This window comes from Hydractinia symbiolongicarpus, chromosome 5 (genome assembly GCF_029227915.1).
Source record: "Hydractinia symbiolongicarpus strain clone_291-10 chromosome 5, HSymV2.1, whole genome shotgun sequence".
NCBI lineage: Eukaryota > Metazoa > Cnidaria > Hydrozoa > Anthoathecata > Hydractiniidae > Hydractinia > Hydractinia symbiolongicarpus.
Window position 1 is genome coordinate 21,347,792 of NC_079879.1, and position 21,311 is coordinate 21,369,102.

General features: G+C 33.3%; 3 protein-coding genes across 3 annotated transcripts in view; all 3 read right to left on the reverse strand.

Annotated features, from left to right (window-relative positions):
* Positions 1-21,311, reverse strand: part of LOC130645306 (cilia- and flagella-associated protein 54-like) — a 108,424-nt gene that overhangs the window by 59,826 nt on the left and 27,287 nt on the right. The gene's annotated exons all lie outside the window — the stretch shown is intronic.
* The window catches only part of LOC130645307 (PAX3- and PAX7-binding protein 1-like), a 36,511-nt gene that overhangs the window by 4,508 nt on the left and 10,692 nt on the right, over positions 1-21,311 (reverse strand). Inside the window, exons 7-10 of the mRNA XM_057451260.1 lie at positions 5,268-5,344; positions 4,759-4,825; positions 2,669-2,815; positions 1,121-1,272 (exon numbers count right to left, since the gene is read on the reverse strand). Coding sequence (XP_057307243.1) covers positions 1,121-1,272; positions 2,669-2,815; positions 4,759-4,825; positions 5,268-5,344 — 443 coding nt within the window. The remainder of the gene's footprint in view (positions 1-1,120; positions 1,273-2,668; positions 2,816-4,758; positions 4,826-5,267; positions 5,345-21,311) is intronic.
* On the reverse strand, positions 14,026-20,120 carry LOC130645313 (uncharacterized). The gene has a single exon (XM_057451267.1). It carries the CDS (start codon positions 18,862-18,864, stop codon positions 17,566-17,568), a length of 1,299 nt encoding a protein of 432 aa, XP_057307250.1. The 5' UTR covers positions 18,865-20,120; the 3' UTR covers positions 14,026-17,565.

Consider the following 21,311-nt stretch of genomic DNA (forward strand, 5'->3'; position numbering starts at 1 on the left):
CAGGCGACTGATGTATAATTCTTTGCAAACAATATTATTATTACTATTATTTACCCAGGATAGTTTCTTCAGTTCATGATAGAGCTGTTATCAATGAGGTTCCTGCGAAGGGGATCCTAGTGCATTTAAAGCTCCCATTTGAGCTACAAAAGTCGGGCAAGCACAACCGGGCAAGCACAACAGCCGCTTACTTAGACAACCGCCTAAGATATCAATTCTACTCTCATGCTGAACGTTGGAAGGATCGATTCACACTTTTATGGTCTCTTGCATGATAAGCTGGGGTTTGGACCCAAAAACTTCCGCACTGGAGTCGAACGCTCTACCCCTGGGCTACCAGATCAGAATATCAAATTTAACTACAAAGGCCAAAGAAAAACAATTTACTAGATTTTTTTCTATTATTATCCTCGTGACGCAACTTTGATTAATTTCGTCAAACATTGATTTCGACGAATATACATTCTAAATACATTTTCTTTTTTTGCAGATACCTTGCTACATATACTACATATTATATCATATAGCTTCAGGGCTAAACATTTCACAATCACGATACAGTTGGAACAAATCCCCTTACAACCTTACGTCCTTTGCCAACATTTTTTCCATAAGATTATCCCAATCCTGCCCGTAGAAAATTTTTTTTTTTTCTTTTCACCAACGACATAAACATATAAGTTTTGTTATCTGCCATCGGTTTATTACGGTAGATAAAAACATTAAAAAGGCTAAACAAGCTCCACAAAAAAAAAAAAGATAATTGCTGTTTACGTCAACTGTCTGCACCTCTAATTAATCTAAAATACGAATTTTTGCTAAAAAATTGTGTCCATACTATAGCTAAGAATTTTAAATTTTCTGCTTAGGAAACAAATGTAAAAATAGGGAAAATCGCCCGAAAATCCAACTTTACCTAAATGCTGGGTAAAATCTTAGGAAAAAACCCCGATAAAACTGGGTTAGTCACGTGTCGAAACTTCTGTAGAATGTCTCCCATCGATAAAAGTTTCTAATTTTAATTATAACGACAACCAATGCTATAAAGGCGTCCCTGCAGTATTTTACGAGGTGTTTATAACCAAACGTTGAGTGGAAATAAACAAAACTTGCTACTTACTTCATTTTCTTCTTATTTACTTCGTCTGTGTACCCCAGGGATGACTTATAGACAGTAGCAGCCAACCCATTTAGATATCTCGCAAAGCTTTCTAGACCGGGAACAATTTTGTCGGATTTTTCAAACCATTCTTTTGGTAAAACATTTATTATCTGTAATAAAAAAAACTATACGTGTAAGTATCTTATAAAAAAATAGAAGTTATTAAAACACAATAATTAGAAACTGTTCCTAGATATATTTAAAAATTATATTGAAAATTAAATAATGATGATATTAGGACTGAATAGTTAATACTTTTCAATTTTCTCTTAACAGAAAGAGAAGAATGTCTGATTCGTCCTTTAGATCGCCTTCATAACTTTCACAAATTCAAAACATGTATAAAATTCCACATCACCAACTTTCAAGCTGCATGCCTAGCACTTTCTCAGATTCCCCATGACTATCGCTCTGATGTACTTAAGTTATATTACCAACTGTACTTTTCTCTCACTTTTACGTAACATTCAGATCTCCTTCACTAACTCCTCAACTAGCTTTCTCACAATAATGGATTCTACACCAAAGATGCATACAAACGGACATTTTTTTCCGCCAGTTGATACGTTATTAATTCTTAGTTAGCTAAAGTACTAGCCTTTTGTCCAGGCTTGAAAAACATCTAGATATCTCACGATGATGGATTCTACACCAAAGATGGACACAAACGGAATATTTGTTTACGCCAGTTGATACGTTATTAATTCTTAGCTAGCTAAAGTATTAGCCTGTCGTTCAGGCTTTAAAAGATTTAGCTATCCTAAGAATTTAGTTATCTACTGCTGACCATCATATTTATTAAAAGTCCAAACACGTGAATTTTAGAAGGAGCACAAAATGCGTTTAAGAAGATCAAATTTCACATCCATCACCACCATAAAAATGTTTCTTTACTATGATGGTAAGAAAAAATGTCGGTTATTATAAGCGCGTCAATCAGTTTACTTTTTTTTCATGATTTCGCATGTTTTCATCAGTTTCATATAAAATACAATGTTTCTTCTATGGCATGGAAAAATTAAACACATGAAACTGAGAAATTTGGCTGTATAAATAGCAACAGAAGTAGCGCTCGTCAGAAATTTCCGCTATTTACATCATGCGCAAAATTTTGTAAAATGTGCCAGAATTTATCTTCGCAAATCGATTAAATCTTCGAAAATACGCTTTTTCTGTTATACTTTGATCAAAATCAGATTAAGACGAATTTACGTAAACTTTAGAACAAATGTTGTAAAATGTTCGAACAAGCGCCCTCGACCCTTTTTGCAATTTTCTTATTTTTTTAAAAAAGCCCTCTCCAACTATTAAAGTTTAATAATAAGAAAGTTATTTAAGCGCCCCTTTAGATTTACCGCCACTCTTGTTTTACCGCTTAAACGAGCTTTAAGATTAACATGAAACTATAAGGGATGAGAGGTTTTTACAATAGCCATCTTTTCAAACTGAATGTTGTATTAATTGAGAGACAGTAACCTCAGTTATGAAACAGAATGATTTCCATACCATTTTTGCTTTCTCTAAACTGGACGTCGCATCAGGAAACTGTTGCAACGCTATTATGAGGTATCTATTTAAAATTGCATCGATGCCGAGTTGTTGTAACTTCTTTTGTGAAAGGAGCCAGTTCCATTCCATTAAGTTACTGAGGATCTAAAAAAAAATTCGGAAGAGGTTAGATGTACGGTTGGCGCAGAGTTAGATGTGCGGTTTGAGCAGAGTTAGATGTACGCTTTGCGCAGAGTTCGATGTACGCTTTGCGTAGATTTAGATGTACGGTTCGCGCAGAGTTAAATGTACGGTTCGTGCAGTTAGATGTACAGTTTGCGCGGAGTTAGATGTACGGTTAAACAACTTTCCTTTTAACCATTAAGCAGAGATTCCTATGAAGGGAACTTTTATAAAAAAACACCGTGGGTACAGATTATACGATAAATAGGTACACATTATACGGTATATAGGTACACATTATACGGTATATAGGTACACATTATACGATATACAGGTACACATTATACGATATATAGGTACACATTATACGATATACAGGCACACATTATACGGTATATAGGTACACATTATACGATATATAGGTACACATTATACGGTATAGAGGTACACATTATACGATATATAGGTACACATTATGCGATATATAGGTACACATTATACTATATAGAGGTACACATTATACGATATACAGGTACACATTATACGGTATATAGGTACACATTATACGATATACAGGTACACATTATACGATATACAGGCACACATTATACGGTATATAGGTACACATTATACGATATACAGGTACACATTATACGATATACAGGCACACATTATACGGTATATAGGTACACATTATGCGATATACAGGTACACATTATACGATATACAGGCACACATTATACGGTATATAGGTACACATTATACGATATACAGGTACACATTATACGATATATAGGTACACATTATACGGTATATAGGTACACATTATACGATATATAGGTACACATTATACGATATACAGGTACACATTATACGATATATAGGTACACATTATACGATATATAGGTACACATTATACGGTATATAGGTACACATTATACGATATATAGGTACACATTATAAGGTATATAGGTACACATTATACGGTATAGAGGTACACATTATACGATATACAGGTACACATTATACGATATATAGGTACACATTATACGGTATAGAGGTACACATTATACGATATACAGGTACACATTATACGATATACAGGTACACATTATACGGTATATAGGTACACATTATACGGTATAGAGGTACACATTATACGATATACAGGTACACATTATACGATATACAGGTACACATTATACGGTATATAGGTACACATTATACGATATATAGGTACACATTATACGATATACAGGTACACATTATACGATATATAGGTACACATTATACGATATACAGGTACACATTATACGGTATATAGGTACACATTATACGGTATATAGGTACACATTATACGATATACAGGTACACATTATACGGTATATAGGTACACATTATACGGTATATAGGTACACATTATACGGTATATAGGTACACATTATGCGATATATAGGTACACATTATACTATATAGAGGTACACATTATACGATATACAGGTACACATTATACGGTATATAGGTACACATTATACGATATACAGGTACACATTATACGATATACAGGCACACATTATACGGTATATAGGTACACATTATACGATATACAGGTACACATTATACGATATACAGGCACACATTATACGGTATATAGGTACACATTATGCGATATACAGGTACACATTATACGATATACAGGCACACATTATGCGATATATAGGTACACATTATACGATATACAGGTACACATTATACGGTATATAGGTACACATTATACGATATACAGGCACACATTATGCGATATATAGGTACACATTATAAGGTATATAGGTACACATTATACGATATACAGGTACACATTATAAGGTATATAAGTAAAGATTATACGATATATAAGTAAAGATTATACACTCGCAGTTAATTACCTTTACACCTTTCCAAAATTGTCTTTCAAGAAATGAGAGTGCTTTCGAATTCTTTACCTCCAGCATCCTGAGAGAAAATGATTAACAATTTGTTAGTCGCGTATAGAGAAAAAGATAAATAGGTTTAAAGTCAAGACTAAACGTGCAGTAGCTGTTGTCCCATACCCAATTTAAATGGTTAGTAAGGAACTGCTTGTATAAGAGGCGTAACGAGACGATTGCCGATATCATTATAATAATACTAAAAATCATTTTGTTCGTATAGAAAAGTGTTGTTCCGGGAAAACTTCGTCCCTTCCCATTCCGGCTAAGCGGAGTTCCGACTCAGGAAGAACGATGTCACGTTGACTGGGACCAACGTTTATTTCAATTTAAAGAAAAAAACTTCCCGGCAAACCTTTTACCGTAAAAAAGTATGACAAAATCCCACCAAACATCTTATAGCGACAAACGACATGTCCCTCCTCTTATGTAAACAGCCCCTAAAACTGTTATGTAGTTCGACTTACGTGTGAGGATACAGCGGTATAAACATATCAGTTTCCACAGCATCTTTTAGTTTGTGCACTATAACGTCGACTAATTCCTACAAAATAAAAACTGATAAATTAAAGCTGAATGAGCGAATATAATATTTGTAGATTCCCATACCGCTATATGTCTCATTTGTAGTTTCTCCATGCTGGGTTGAAGTATTTTAGTGAAAAGTGGTAACAGGCTATTATTAAAATTTATTTCAATGTTATTTACACAGGGTAGCCTTTTATCGAGGTTCCTGCAGCTGGGATCCTTGTGCATTTGAAGGTCCTATTAGAGTAACGAAAGTCGTGCGGACACAACAATCGTTCAGCTAGACAGAAGCCTAAAATATCAATCCTATTTTCTTGCGCCAAACGCTAAGCAGAAAGGATAGATTCACAGTTTTATATCTTCAGCATGAATCGAGGTTTGAACCTAAGACCTTCTGCACTTGAAGCGAACGCTCTACCACAAAACTATGAGGCGACTAAGCTCTTTTGACGACAAACTCTCGGCAAATAACAGAAAACACGACGTTAAATCAAAAAAGAAAAGAAAAGAAGGTGATAAATGTATACGCCTTGAAACCCAGGAAATTACGCACGTTACTATAATTCGCGTGGTTCTTATTTTGCGCTAATAACCATGCAGCAGCTTGTGTGATGTTTACAACCTATCCCAAAGTAGAGAAAGAAATGAAAGCCTTTGGACATGTTACGTGTTCGCATATTCCATTTTTTGTTTCGATCCTTGGGTGTACGCCATATAGTAATAAAAAAGTTAGAAAAACAAACAAGGAATTTAACACCGCGCTAGGACGACAGCATCTTAATCCGCAGAACGAAGCGTTGCTACTTTATCTGACCTTTTAACGGCGTTAATTTGTGAAGGCTGGCGGAATTAGGACCGGTGTAAGGGCGTATAAAAAAAAGCCAAACAGAAAAAAAAATTTGCCAAAAAACGTGGTTAATTTGTGTCTTCTTACTTTGGAAAGAACATTATGTCAATCACGCATTCACTTTAATCATTGTGAGTAGAGGTTACCATGTTCATCAAATTTGACAATAAAAACCATTCACCTACATCGACAAGTTGTTGTTATAAAGGAGATCAATGATATCCTGATTAATATCAATTCTTACTGTTGAATAACAACTAAAAAAAATGCATGGGACTGTTGCACATTTCCAGGAAAGCCTTTAAAATTTATTTTTGTATTTAATCCAAAAGGGAGGCTTTGTTACCGGTACTGTTGCAAACATGACTGCTAATTTATCAGTTATTGCCGAAGGAGGATTCTTATACAGGCAATTTCATTAAGATGGCGTTATATATCCAAGATGGCGTTAATGAAAACAGAATAGAGGTCCAGACAGACGACTTTTAATAGATAAGCTTATACTAAAAATATAAACGAGTGTTTTTCTGGAAATAAAACACGGCTCTAAACGGTGAGTCAAAATTCGGGTTGGCGGAAGGAAGGGAAGTGAAAAGCGCCAATAAGGTAAAATTCGTTCTGTTGCTCTATTTAAAAACCTTTGTGGTAATATTTTGTGCAGCGTGTATATAAACTTCGCGCAATCATAGCTGGACACTGTGTTAAAGGAGGGAAAAATATCTGCTGAATTGTGAAGCAGGTTCTAAAAAAAAGGGAAATAAATTTTAAATTTTAGCAGGATGACTCCATGACGAAATATTTTCTTATGCTAGACAGGACTAATTAGCTCAGTAATTGCCTGGTGGGCAATCAGTCTGAAAAACATTGAAGATAACATTATTTAATATGTTAAGACACTGATCAGACAAATTTAATACTTCTGTCATTTCTTATTGCTAATTTATTCTCATGATTAAGTCAAGTTATTTAAACGTCTTACGCTGGATGAAGAACGCATTGTTAATCAAGCCGCATGTCAACTACAAAAAATTAACAAGCTAGAAATAATAAATGAAAAACAATTTGTTATTTTTGTTTGGATTTTTTCCTGGTACAATAAAGTGAAAATTAAAAAAAATCAAACTTCCTCATTTGGTTCAACTTTGGTACCCTTTTTGCTAGTTCCTGTTTTACTTTACGTTATCTATTTTCATTTTCCCGTATAAATTCTGCTACAACGCTTTTAAAAGGAACACTATCTAAAGTTCGTCGTACCAAAACTATGTGTGTTATTTTAATTACTTAAGTTTTTGATCAATTGAGCATGCTTTTTTACATTCGCTTTTTATGTTTACGTTTATAACAAGATTGAGCAATAAACCAATTAAAAAATCACAGTTGGATGCCACTAATGCAATAAAAATACCTTAGGATTTTCTGCCAATTTAGTTCGCCATAGCTATTATTTGAGTGCTAATTTTGAGTAAATGAAATAGGAGATTAATACTTTTCACAAGTTCAGAAAAGATACTCGAGATGGTGTTTAATAAGCTTCTTGGTTTTGACCTGGGCGTTTATTTCAACATGGGCGTACATTTGAACATGGGCGGTATTTAAACATGGGCGTTTATTTAAACATGGGCGTTTATTTAAATAACATGGGCGTTTATTTAAACAACATGGGCGTTTATTTTAACAAGAGCGTTTATTTCCACAAGGAAGTTTATTTCAACATGGGCATTTATTTCAGCATAGGCGTTTATTCAAGGTAATACAGTAGTGTATATGATCTAGAACGCCATACACGACGGAATGTATTTAACAAAAGCATTGCGCATGCCCCTTCAGAAAATAGATAAATACATTATCTGTTCGATGGCTATTTACGTAGTCAGGAATTTTAATTATGTTTTATGTATTAACAAAAACGAAGAAATTTAGCAAAGCACGAAATGCACCTAGTTTATACAAATCTAACAATACTCCCTAATAAAATTATTGATGGTGATGTTACTAATCTTTTAAAGGGAAAAACTTTGCGAGATTCCTGTTAAATTCTAGTAACCGTTGCAGTGATGTTTTTTACTGAATTAGAACTCGCATCATAAGTTTTCTTGCTGCTTTGCCAACACAATGTGATTTACACATGACTTAACCGTAAGATCTTTCACTGAATTTAAGTGACACAATGGTGATCTGAAACTGAGCATAAGAGACTGTTATAGTTAACGCTTGATTTTTTTAGAAAATCTGGAAATTTGAGGTCACTTGAAAGGTCTTTTAAAGCAGCTATTTTTATGGTTTTATTCCACGATTTTCAGTTATAAAAATTATTCACGCATTATAAAACTCACACTTACAAACAACTACTCGATACTTCATAAAAAACTCGCTTTAAATAAGTCTAGGCTCTTATAGATAGTAGAACCAATGGAAATTTCAATTCGTTTTTCAGAGAGAAAAATGATTAATTAATAAATGACTATGCTAATTAACTGATAACTTTGACTTTGATTCTATTAAAAAAGAGAAAAAAACTTCTGCAAAACAAACAAGCAAACAAACAAAAAAACAAATAAACAAACTATCCACCTTTTTATGAACTAGCGTCTAATTATGCTATGATAAAAAAATTGCCGAATCGTTAAAAATCGATCTGAAATTTCGTTTTAAAATACACGGTTTTTTATATAAGAATATCAAAATTCCACCAGGCTGGTCGTTATTCTTATTTCTTTATTGTTTTTAAATCTGAAATCCCATCCTGGTATTCTTATAAAGCATATTCTTGTGCTAGAAAAAGCGTGTACAATGTTAAAATTTTGAATTGCTATCCTCTACCAAATGAGCCATACATAAACTGTTATTATTGTCATTGGATTTTAAATTTGGTCTCTTCAAGAACAAGTAACTTGTCACGTCAAACAGTATTCCAACAAACAACATTGTACATACAGTACCAAGAAGAAGTTGTAGAAACAAGTTTTCACGAAACAAGTCTTTTGTTGATCCAATATAGAGCGTTTGTGTGTGGCAGTATCTTCTATACTCCTCAATAGAATGTTCATAAACTTCATCACGCTGCATGTACATACACTTAAAGATTTTCTTAACTGCGTCTTCGATTTCTATACTGATCAGACAATTCACGTATATATTCGCCGGTAGAAGCTCCACGATGCGCAAAGGTACTTCCTGTTCATCGTCTTGTATTTCGTCTTGAATCCAGGCGGCGACATCAGCATTTATCATCGCAGCAAACGCTTTCCCATCGCGGACAAATTCGAGGGCCTGCTCGTATGACTCAGCAGGAATAACTTGGGCACGATGATCTTTCGAAGCGACTTTTTCTTCTATTGAATTCTCAAGGACAGCCACAGGTTTCCCATACACGCTTAGATCAGCTACTCCGGCAACAATATCGGTCATTGTGGCCGTCATCACACAACCAATTAATATACCGATACTTAACCAGAACAAGGCTAGGAATCGACCTAGTGGAGAACGAGGTACAACATCCCCATAACCAACTGTTGTCATGGAAACAATACCCCAATAAAACCCCGTTGCTGCCCCAAGTGTAAATTGCTTCGAAAAGTCGTCGTTAGTAAACCGTTCTATCAGCCACATAATCATACCGAATAATGTTGACAATAAAAGCGCAATAATGAAAATCTGCTGACAACTCAAAATCCCTCGTACAATTTTGTTAGGTAGAGAAATTAAATAACGCGGAACAATGACTGCGATTTTGCTTGACTTCATAAGTTGAAAGGAAGTCAACTTCTGCTCACGAAGATGTTCACCGTCTAGTCTATACGAAGATGCAACAACAGGCACCCATAATGCTTTTGTTTTTGTAACGTTTCTCAAATCACCATGCCCGTATTTACTGCCAGGTTTTAACAAGTTAAAAAACGCCTTTCGAGACTTAACTTTAGACACGAACTTAATCAACGTTTTAGTCTCGTTTGGATCACGATTACAATAATTCTGTCCACTTCTAAACATTTTCGGCACGATTCCATCAAGTTCACCGTCTTCATTTGTGAATATAAAAGGTTTTACATCCCAGTACACTGCTTCTAAGAAACTCTCTTGTGTTTTATTCATCTCAGATGCTACCGATAAAGGCAACAGGCTAGCTGCTACAAAAAATATGAACAACATGACCCAACCGCTCCGTGCAGAACTGATTCAGAAGCCAAATAATCAAGAAATCAACATGTCAATCCTTATCAACTTGTCAAGTCATCAAAAACAAACAATGCGATTTATTTATTCAACAAAACTGTTTATTTATCCGATGCATACGCTAGAACAATAAGCAGCTTTAAGATATAGTCAAGTTATTAGCATGTGGTTGATTGCATCAAATAGACAAATTTAAACAACTGCCAATTTATCGCATGTTTTTTTTTTACAAATATTTTTTTTATGACCTTAAAACGTTTTGTTTTTTTTGCATATTAAAACCTAAAAAAATGCATAGAAAAGACACTCTTGGATTTATCAAAATGAATAAAATATATAAGTATTTCTCTGAATGATTTGTTAGACATCAAGCCTAAAATGTTCTTAAGTCAATCTAAATCTTCATCAACGAAATCAAAACAGACAAACAAACAAAAAACAAAAAAACAATAAATAAGACAAACAAACAAACAAACAAACAAATAAACAAACAGACAAACAAACAAAAAACAAAAAAACAAAAAATAAAACAAACAAACAAACAAACAAACAAATAAACAAATAAACAAACAAACAAACAAACAAACAAACAAACAAACAAACAAAAAAACAGAACAAACAAACAAATAAACAGACAAACAAGCAAATAAACAAACAAAAAACATTCTTATTTATTAACTTATTTTATATTCTATTTATTTATTTAGTCTCAATAAGTCTTATTATTTATTAGCTCTATTGTAAGGTTCAGGCATTGTATATACCTTTAATTTTAAAAATACATATATTAACGATAAAAATAAAAACAAATAAAAATGCTTCACAAAAGGAATGAGAACTAGCGAGAAAAAAAGATAAAAATAAAAAGGAATGTATTTAATTACAAGAAAATGTCTATCTGAATAGATCTCAACAAAATAATCTCTTCGAAAGCCTAGATTAAGTTCGCAGCATGAGAGAGCGTGCGGCTGCAAAATTAGTTTATAACGACTGACGAATTAGTAACCAAAGAAACAAAGCCTAAACAGCAACTAAAAACTTCACTCAATCAAAGTTTCTCTGATTGTTGATAATACGCTAACTAGATAGTTCCTTAGCAAGATCTTAGATAAACTTAGCATAAGAAGATGCTTCAACGATGAAAATATACCAATTTAAACTCGCCAATTAAAATCAAGCATAATCAAATATAATCCAAGTCTAAATTTTAAGAGCTTAGGAATTTCTTGCCTGATGTACAAACAGAAACATTTTGAAAAAAAAAAAAGAGAACGGCTTTTCAAAAGGAGAACAACATTTTTAAAATCCATTCTATTCGCACAACAATACAACATTATTGATCAATATTGCCTGAAATACATTTTGATCGTTCGAAAATGTGTTTAAAAATGTTGATAAAACATGTCGTTATCCTGCATAAATAAAACGGACATGAGAACAAAGTGGGCCAACATTATATTACCCATAATGTAAGCAAATTTCGAGGTTTTCATAAGCATACTGAGAGGCTGAATGAAAAAATATACTGAGCTTCCGTTACAGGTCACGTTTTTATAAAAGTCACCAAAAATACTTATTCTTTCTTTCTTAATTATATTTATTGACACACAGTCTAACGTTACTTCCTTATGAGTTAAAATAAAGATAATAGAAGGAGTGCTGTTTCCTTTCATATGAGACGTTGGTGCAAACACGTTTACCAAAAATATTTTCGCTATGACTAATATTTATCGATGCTATATTTAATGTTTTTGCGATTTAAAAAAAAAAAGCAACCGTTTTTATGATTGCGGGAAGCCACTTCCTGTTGCATAGAAACACCTGTAGCCATGCTAACAAATCATGCAGTTTATACACAGTTGGGTTTTAAAACTCAAAACAAAACAACGAAGAAATCAAGAGTAAATAAATTTACATTTTTAATTTTTACATTTAAAGCAATGCAGAGTTGCACATCAAACTGGAAATATAAGCCTCGTTGGATTTTTTTTTAAGTTTTTTTTTTTATTAGAGAAATGTTTTTTTTAATAACTTAAAATAATTATTCAATTACAGAAAAATCATTAATACAAACACTGATTTAAAATCAAACACTCAATATTGCGATCAACGTTGAAGGAAACGCTAACAAACAAACCCAGCCTTTTTCCTTCTCGATATGACCGTTTTATATTAAGCAAAGAGTTTTTAAACATATTAAAGTGTGATAATAGTGGAAGAATCAGCGAGATAGTTTAAATAATTTAAAAATTTTAATATGCTAATAATAAGCATGTATAAAAATATCAACGCAAAAACAATAATAATATTTCTGCTTCGCTTTTCATCTCTTTACACCTATTCCCACCCAACCCACCATATATCTACCCTACACGCCACTCCATCATACACTCCATCTCAAGTATTAATCATGTACACACCTTCAGTTCATGTAGTTGTGAAATACATAAGAAACTAATGATAATTACATCAACAAAAGTAAATAAATAAATAAATAAATAAACAAATGAATAAAAAAAAGATAAAAAATAGCAAAAAAAAGCAAAACAATATACATTGAACGAAACAAAGAACTTTCTGCATTGCCATTATGATAACTATTAACTTCTTCTTTTCTCTTGTAGCAGAAATAAATAAAAACACACCATAATACATTACTTCACCAATACAACAACGCTGTGAAAATCAAAGTTAAAACTAAAAAAAATATATTGTGGAACTGATATTAAGATGTTTTATCTGTTACAAATTGAATTCAACGGCCTCACTTTAAAAGAATATGATGAATAATTAGCTGTTTAAACTGCTGTTTTTCCAAGTCAAAGCATTCAGGTTTAAAGTAGGGGAAAGAAAAAGCTTTCCTCCTTAATTAGCCACCCATTCAAAATAACTGTCAACCAGGTCGTTTTCTTGGGAACGAGTGTGATGGCGTAAAAGAATGTTTACGCGAGAAAAATCAAACATTTTGACTGCTTTGTGAGAAATTAATCAACTCTTATAAAAAGTATATATTTATAAAGGTAGAAACTAAATATTTTGTTGCAAAGTAAAATAATATTTATAAGCGGAGAAAGAAAACAATTTTATTGCAATGTTAAAAATATTTGCAAAAAACATTTTTGTTGAAGTTTGGCCGGAAAATATTTATCTGAACAAAATGAAACATTTAAACGCAATGGGAAAGGATACTAAAGCGCTGCGACTGATATTTTAATCAAAATTTTTACTACAAAAATTACTGCTAGAAAATAATTCGAATAATAAACTCCACATAAAAAAAACGCGCGCTTTTTTATTCACAAACAAAAACAAAAACAAGATGAATTTTAATAGACGAAAACTTGTGCTCTTTTTCTAACCTATCTTCATCGTAAACAAATATAACGAAAAAATCTGACATAGTATGTCTATTTCTACTGTTGTCTATATTCTTCCCGCGCATTTTAAATGAAATTAACAAATGGATATTATTTCTTCTCGCTTGAATGAATTAAACAACAAATTTAACAAAGGATGCAAATAATTATTGCGGTACATTTTATTTTTGTTTCATTTTTTAGTTTTTTTTATTCAAAGTACTACTATTGACAAAAATCATCCTGATGCATTCTTTGCATAGCTAGTTAAGATTGACAGATTTGAGAATGCGAACTAGAGTAAAAATCACCTCTAAGGTGTTGTTGTTTAAGCAGTCTAATTCAAATGAAACCTGGGAAAGATATTTTACATCAATGAAAGGATACAAGTTTATATGAGTTAACAAAGAATAAAACACTTAGGATGCAAGCCAAATTTAAAGATGTTCTTAGATATAATTTTTTCTGATTTCATCTTGAATATTCTTATAGATTATATTCTTATATAAAAAAGTGTACACTTTTTAAAGTTTACTGCAGTAAGATTTATTTTACATTTTTCTATCAGTAATTTCTACTCTCTCTTATCAAAACAAACATATTTGAATACAAAAATGTTTTTACTCCCTCTAGAGCAGAAAGAAAGAAAAACTTAGAGAAAAGTAAGAGATAACTAATGCGCATGATCAGAACATTTTGCTAGAAATGTGTCGTGCTACCAGACCCTTAAAACAATAAATTGTGAAAACACTTTGCCGCGGTATAGCTAAAAGATATTTATGGCCATGAGGCCCTGTAAGACGACTTTTCTAAATCGTAGAAAATTTAATTCAAAAAAAAAAATTACTATACATAAACGAAATCGTTTCAGGGTAGAGTTTATCCTTCTAAACATCGAATATTTTACGATCGTAAAATTTCCCGAAAACTTTTTTAACTGGTAATTGTTTGATTTCCAAAAACTGCTTTATAAAAACTTTCGCGAGCAGAAATTTGCGAGTAAAAACTTTTCGAGGAAAAAACCCGCGAAATTTAGGGTTATTGATTTTCACTATACACAATCCTAGGATCAAATTTTCATTTTTTTATTTTAGCGCAAAAAAACTTTTGCGGTACAAGAATGTGCGACAACAAGGCAAAAAAACGAGAAAATTTCAGCACGCGAAACTTTTTAATGTTAAAGTAGTGTCTTTCTTGTTGTACAGATAAAATTGTTATTTTACACATCGCGAATAAAAATAGTGGTTTATAAGACTATTTTAAAACACTGGTCGACGCTAAAAAACAATTAAGAAGTTTTACTGCATATAAAGTAAAATTTGATTTTCTGGCATTATTTTAAGAAAAACTGTCGGACCTGGTTAAAGAGTTAAACTATAAGTTCAAAGTTCGAAGTTTTAAAATTACTTTCAACAAATTGACGTTATCCATGATCTCTAGATTTCAGGCTAGAAACACATGATGGCAACAAAAATATAAAATACTAGTTTGAGCATCGTAATCTTGTGGCGTGTGACCTAGTGGCTATGTAGTGCGCTTAATCACAAGGCATGTGGTTCAGTTGACAGCGCGGGCATGTTTAGCAAGTGTCTTTACCACAGCTACAGGTCAACCCATACAATGTGAGGAAAATTAGGTAGGCAATGCCGGTGTATACCTAATGTATACATTCAGGACGCACATTGATAACAGTGTTTCCAACGCAGAAGTGGCTATATCTTGTATAAATATTCGGATTAACAACAATAATAATAAAAGCTCGCGTGTAGTTGATTTTTAATACTTGAATACATATATTATCTGTGAAATCGTTATCAGCGAATTTTATTTAGAAGGACAAACAAAGAAAAAATTTCCACCCTAATGCAGGTGGCTTCACAGACACTTTCATGATCAATATCTGGCTTGTGAACAATTGTATTACAATCTAATACTAATGCTTGTCTAGTACTACACCTCTATTTATCAAGCCTAGAAATTTAAATATGAAGGATGCAAAATAGAAATAGCTTGGGTGATATTCTACTGAATGAATACGGGTTTTTTAAATAAGAAATTAAAATTTTACTAAATATGTTTTTAGCAAGTAGGGTATATTTCATCAACCAATATGATTTTGACACAACATGATGACCTTTATGGAAACAGAAAAAGATGAAAAATGCCTTTTTCGCATTTTCTTTATCATCCAGAATGAAGTCTGTGCTATTGACATCGTCAATTTTTAAGTACTCTCCCGATTTGTCAGAATAACCTACTCGGCATTCGTTCTACTGACGGGAGGCATGTGTGAAAAGGTTTCTTACTTAAAAATATTACAATTTTTCAACTAGTAATACGTGTAGTCTACTGAACGTCAGGTTCACACCATAAGGTATTAATTATATAAAAGTTTTATTCCATCAGAACGGTAATGAGTTTATTTTCTTACTTTACAAGTCCTATCTTTTTCTTTAATCTTACTTATAACAAAATAAGAATTAGTGAAACTAGACAAATTTTCATAATTACAATGTCAATTTTATGCAAGACGGATGAAACAACAACAAATACAATAAAAAACAACAATAAAAACAACAACAACAACAAAACTAAAAATATTCGTAACAGCAATTCCACGTCAAAATATCTAAGTACCACATTTCACTACCATCCATCTGCGCAAGAGAAAAATCAACTATGATAACACGAGACCAAATTTGTCAAGTTCAATTGGAATACATTTCCCTAAAAAGACCCCCTGTTTCCTAAAATTAATATTTAAACTTATTCGTCGCAGGTTTTACGTACGGTTTTTTTTAATTCGCATGTGATCGTGACATTTATTTACTATGTTTCCTGTCGTGAAAAAGATTATTCAAATTAAGGTCTTTTAGGCTGATTAGGCTTTTTTTGTCACGGGAAAATGTTTCAAAAGAAGATCGAAAACTACGAAAACGTATGCTCGTTCTTAACTAGCTATTTTTTGACAATAACAGCAACAACGTATAAACGATTCTTCATCATTGTATTTGTTAAAAAGATGTAATCATAAATATTAGCTATTTTTGATTTATATTTTCGCACTTTTTTGTGATTTTGCAGAAAATTCGCAACAGGCATTTCTGCGCAATGCAATATTTTGATTTTAAAGCTCTAGAGAAGGGCCCAAGAAGCTTGTTTTTAAGTCTCTATTTACACCTCGAGTATCTCTTTTGGCATTTTTCAGATTACCTAAATGTAGAACGTACTTAACGTCAATGCATAACTCGAACCATTAAAAAGGGGAAGGGGCGAGGGATAAACATTTAAATGCTATAAAAATATACCTTCGGGTTAAGGTTGGATGCAAAATCTTTTTGAAAATATATGGAATCCAATTTTTTTTACGAAGTTTATTTTTTTAATTTCTGTAACATTTTAGCAAATAGCAGTTGCTGCTACCTATAATCACCGGTTCGTACCACCCCATGCTTCTTATAATTACCGCCTCGTACCGCCCTATGATCCTTATAAAGATATTTTTCGTAATATAAAGGTGTGATAAAAACGTTTAGAAAGTGACATGTTGATGAAATGAAAGTATATAAAACAATTTCTTCGTTGAATAAAAAATTAAAATACATTTAGTTTTTTCTTTTTTTTTCGATAAATTCACACACAATCAAAATGGACCCTCCCCACAATGTCATGATGTCAAAACTTCAATCAAAACACCACCTGTCGAAAATCAGTGATTCCCACCTTCACAAACCCTTCTTTTTTCATTAAAAAGCAAATTTTCTTTTTTTTATGTAAAGTTCTGTTTGTGTATGTTTTTATCTCATATTAAATCTTCTAATTAATTTTAAACCTCTTCTATTTACAAATATGGCGGCCAGCTCAAACAAGTTTTATTTCTTCTCGTTCACAACTCTGTCTTCGCAACTTACGTTTTCCTGACCATAAATATATTTCGAATATAACCCCAATCAGGAAAAGACCGCAGACGATTGCAAGTAAAACTTGAATAAAAATGCTCTCGTGGAACAAGTCCATCACGGAACCAATAAACAGCGTCTCTGTGTGACAATATTGTCGATATTGCTCCGCCGGTTGCGTGTACACTTCGTCTCGTTGAAGATACATGCATTTTATTATTGATTTAAGAAACACGGATACATTACCAGTGAACAAACTGTTAACATAAAGCTTCGCCGGTAACTTTTGGATTATCCGCAGAGGACAATATGAAGAGTCGTCTGTTATTTCGTCTTGATACCATGCAGCTACATCAGCACTTATAATGGCGGCGAAAACCTTTTGTTGTCTCACTAATTCAAGCACTTCGTGATACGAATCTGCTGGTACAACATTTGCTCGATAATCTTTGGCTGCCACTCTCTCTTCAGAGGAGTGAGCAAGAACAGAAACGGTCCTTCCATGCACGCTCAACCCGTTCACACCACCAACAACATCAGTCATTGTGGCTGTCATGAGACAACCAATCAATACACCAATAAAAAGCCAACAAATGGCGACAAATCGGCCGAGTACCGACTGCGGCACAATGTCTCCATACCCTACCGTCGTCATAGAAACCAAACTCCACCATAAGCCTGACCCACTCCCCTTGAAAAACGAGGGAGAAAACTGGTGGTTATTGAAACGTTCTATCATCCAAACCACCATTCCGAAAAACGCCGACAACAGAAAAGCAATTATGAAAATTTGCTGACAACTAAGAATACCCCGGTATATTTTATTTGGCAGAGAAATTTCATAGCGTGGAACAATTACCACAACATCCGATAACTTGATCAATTCGAAACGCCGGAATCCAGCATGAATCCCCAAATCATCCATCTTTGGTGATCCCAATACAGGAAACCAAACTGCTTTTTCCCTGTGGACATTTTTCAACTTCCCCTTGGTGTAAGTCTCGTTTGAGTGTAGGAGGCGTTTAAACGAGTTCCTTGATTCATGTTTCAATGTGTAGTTAATGAGCGGTTGAGTGGAATTATTGCAGTACATATTCCCATTTTCAAATATCTTCGCGATGATTCCGTCGATTTCCCCATCTTCATTGGTAAAGAGAAACGGCTTCACTTCCCAATAAACTGCATTCAATAATGCACTTTTTGAACTAACAACAAACACAGTTAGCAATAAAAAGTAGGAAATGTGCCGAAAATTCAACATGATGTTCAGAATACAAACATTGCGATGTAAAAGAAAATAGAGACAAATGAATAATCAAGAAACAACTTTGTGAAAACAACGAAATTTTCATCTCATTATTAAATATTAATAACCATGAATTTAAACAGAAAATAGTAAACGAACAATTCTATAAAAATCTTTAAAACTGATTACACATCACCGAATCACGCAGTTCAATTGAATTTAAAGGGCCTAAGAGTAGGCACAGGTGATAAGTTTAAATTTACTGAAAAATAAACATATTTAACAGAAAATCTTCTCTAATGAGTTTTTTAATAATACTAAAGAGGTGACTCACGAATTGAAAGTGTTTAAAGTCAATTTATCTTGCAGCTTTTATCCAAAAAACCTCATGGCTCATCGATATACAAATAACAGAAAATAAGTAAATCATTCACACACAGAAAAATCTCGAACAGTCAGAAATAAATGGCATAACTCTTATATCTAATAAACGTCAAAAATAAAAAAAATAAAATAAAAAAGAAATCTACAAAAATCTTTCACTTAGCAGAAATTTCCAAAAAGGAGACCCAGGGTTAGCGACCATGGGCTCATTATTAGATAAACCAAATGTTTAACAGAGGAATTAACGAAGTTCATAATTTCATCTTTCCTTTTTAAAACAGCTGATTTACAGATGGTATTTTTCAAACGACTACGCATTATAGTTTCTGTAGCTACGCTACGAAAACCATGAATTCCAAACAAAAACATCGGACCTTTATTAGTCAAAGTTTGGAATGTGTTAAAAACATTCCAGGCTTTTAATGGCGTTCCTTTTGAAAAAGTGAACGAAAAATTGAGAATCTGCAGGAAAAAACTGCATTTTATTTTAACTTCTAAAACACAATCTTAAACATATTAACGTTCCAAATCTTTCTTCAAATTTGGTATTCTCGAATAAACTATTACTTTCAATCGAATTTTCTCAATTGATTAAAAAACAGCAGAATATAAGTTGCATTAAAATTGCGCTTTAACTAAAACAGAAAATACATCCAAAATCCCCTTTGTGCTAAATGTTTTTGCAACCTCGTTCCTAGGACCACTGCAATGTACGTTTTCACTTCAAAAACAAGCAAGTTTGATTGGATAGAATTAACACCAGAGCAGTTTAGACGGAAATATATTCTGACGGTTAAAAACTGACAATTCTGAAGTTAACTGGCAATTAACGCGTGTAGGTTCCAGGGTTAGTCAAGCAAGTGACGTGACTAAGTGTAACTAAACGTGAATAAAGTATTAGTAAAAAACACTCCAATGTTGTTGGCGCGTCTAAACAGAAAAAAATAAGCACTGGTGTAGCAGACATAGCGCATCATTTATTTTCTTGTTTATTGTCAAATTTAATGTACAGCAAAAAAGCTATGGCTCGCAACCCTCTCCATTCCACTTACAAAAAATTCGAATTTACATTCGTGAAATAGCCGCCACATAGATTAAAGCAATCAGCTAAAAACAATTAGCTATGGCTCAGTTCGAAATCGTAACGTTATTACTTTTACTTAATGCATAGTCCAACAAGATATGGTACCTGGGACTAAGTCGTAACGTTTTCTTCTTTCGTCAAGACGTTGAAAGCTTGGAGAGATGTTAAGAGGTGGGGGCACGTTGAGAACTTGGATGGATTTTGAGAACTTGGTTAGATGTTGAGAGCTTGGAGGGATGTTGAGAGTTTGGATGGATGTTAAGAGTTTGGAGGGATGTTGGGAAGTTGAAGGGATGTTGAGAGTTCGCAGGGATGTTGAGAGTTAAGAGGGACCTTGAGAGTTTAGAGGGATGTTGAGAGCTTGGAGGAAAGTTGAAAGCTTAGAGTGATGTTGGGAACTTAGAGGATAGTTGAGAGCTTGGAGCGATGTTGAGAACTTGGAGGGAAGTTGAGAGCTTGAAGTGGTGTTGGGAGCTTGAAAGGAAGTTGAGAGCTTGGAGGCAAGTTGAAAGCTTGGAGGGATGTTGGGAACTTGGAGGGAAGTTGAGAGCTTTGAGTGATGTTGGAAACTAGGAGGGAATTTGAAGGCTTGGAGTGATGTTGGGAACTTGGAAGGAAGTTGAGAGCTTGGAGGCGAGCTGAAAGCTTGGAGGGTAGGTGAGAGCTTGCGGGTATGTAAAAGCTTGAAGGGAAGATACGAGTTAGTCGTGGTCATTTTTAGTTTTGTTTTATAGATCTTACCTGAAACTTTGATGACGTTGGTTGGCGATAAAAAGGCTTGCTATACCTATTTTAAAAGTGACCAACGCTAAGGAGAAGGTACCTATATTTTAAACATCGAGGTGTTAATTCAGTAGGGTAGCTACATTCCTTTACGTTTCTACAGTCTCAATAAACTGTGTGTTAATTCCAATCAGAGCAGAACATTTTGCAATAAAAACATTAGATATTTATTGCCACCCAATAAGGGGCGACAGTACAGTCGAAGCGTGAG

What these genes read in the sequence shown, in the direction of transcription:
- LOC130645313 (XM_057451267.1), bottom strand. Translation starts at nt 18,864, where the DNA reads ATGTTGAATTTTCGGCACATTTCCTACTTTTTATTGCTAACTGTGTTT.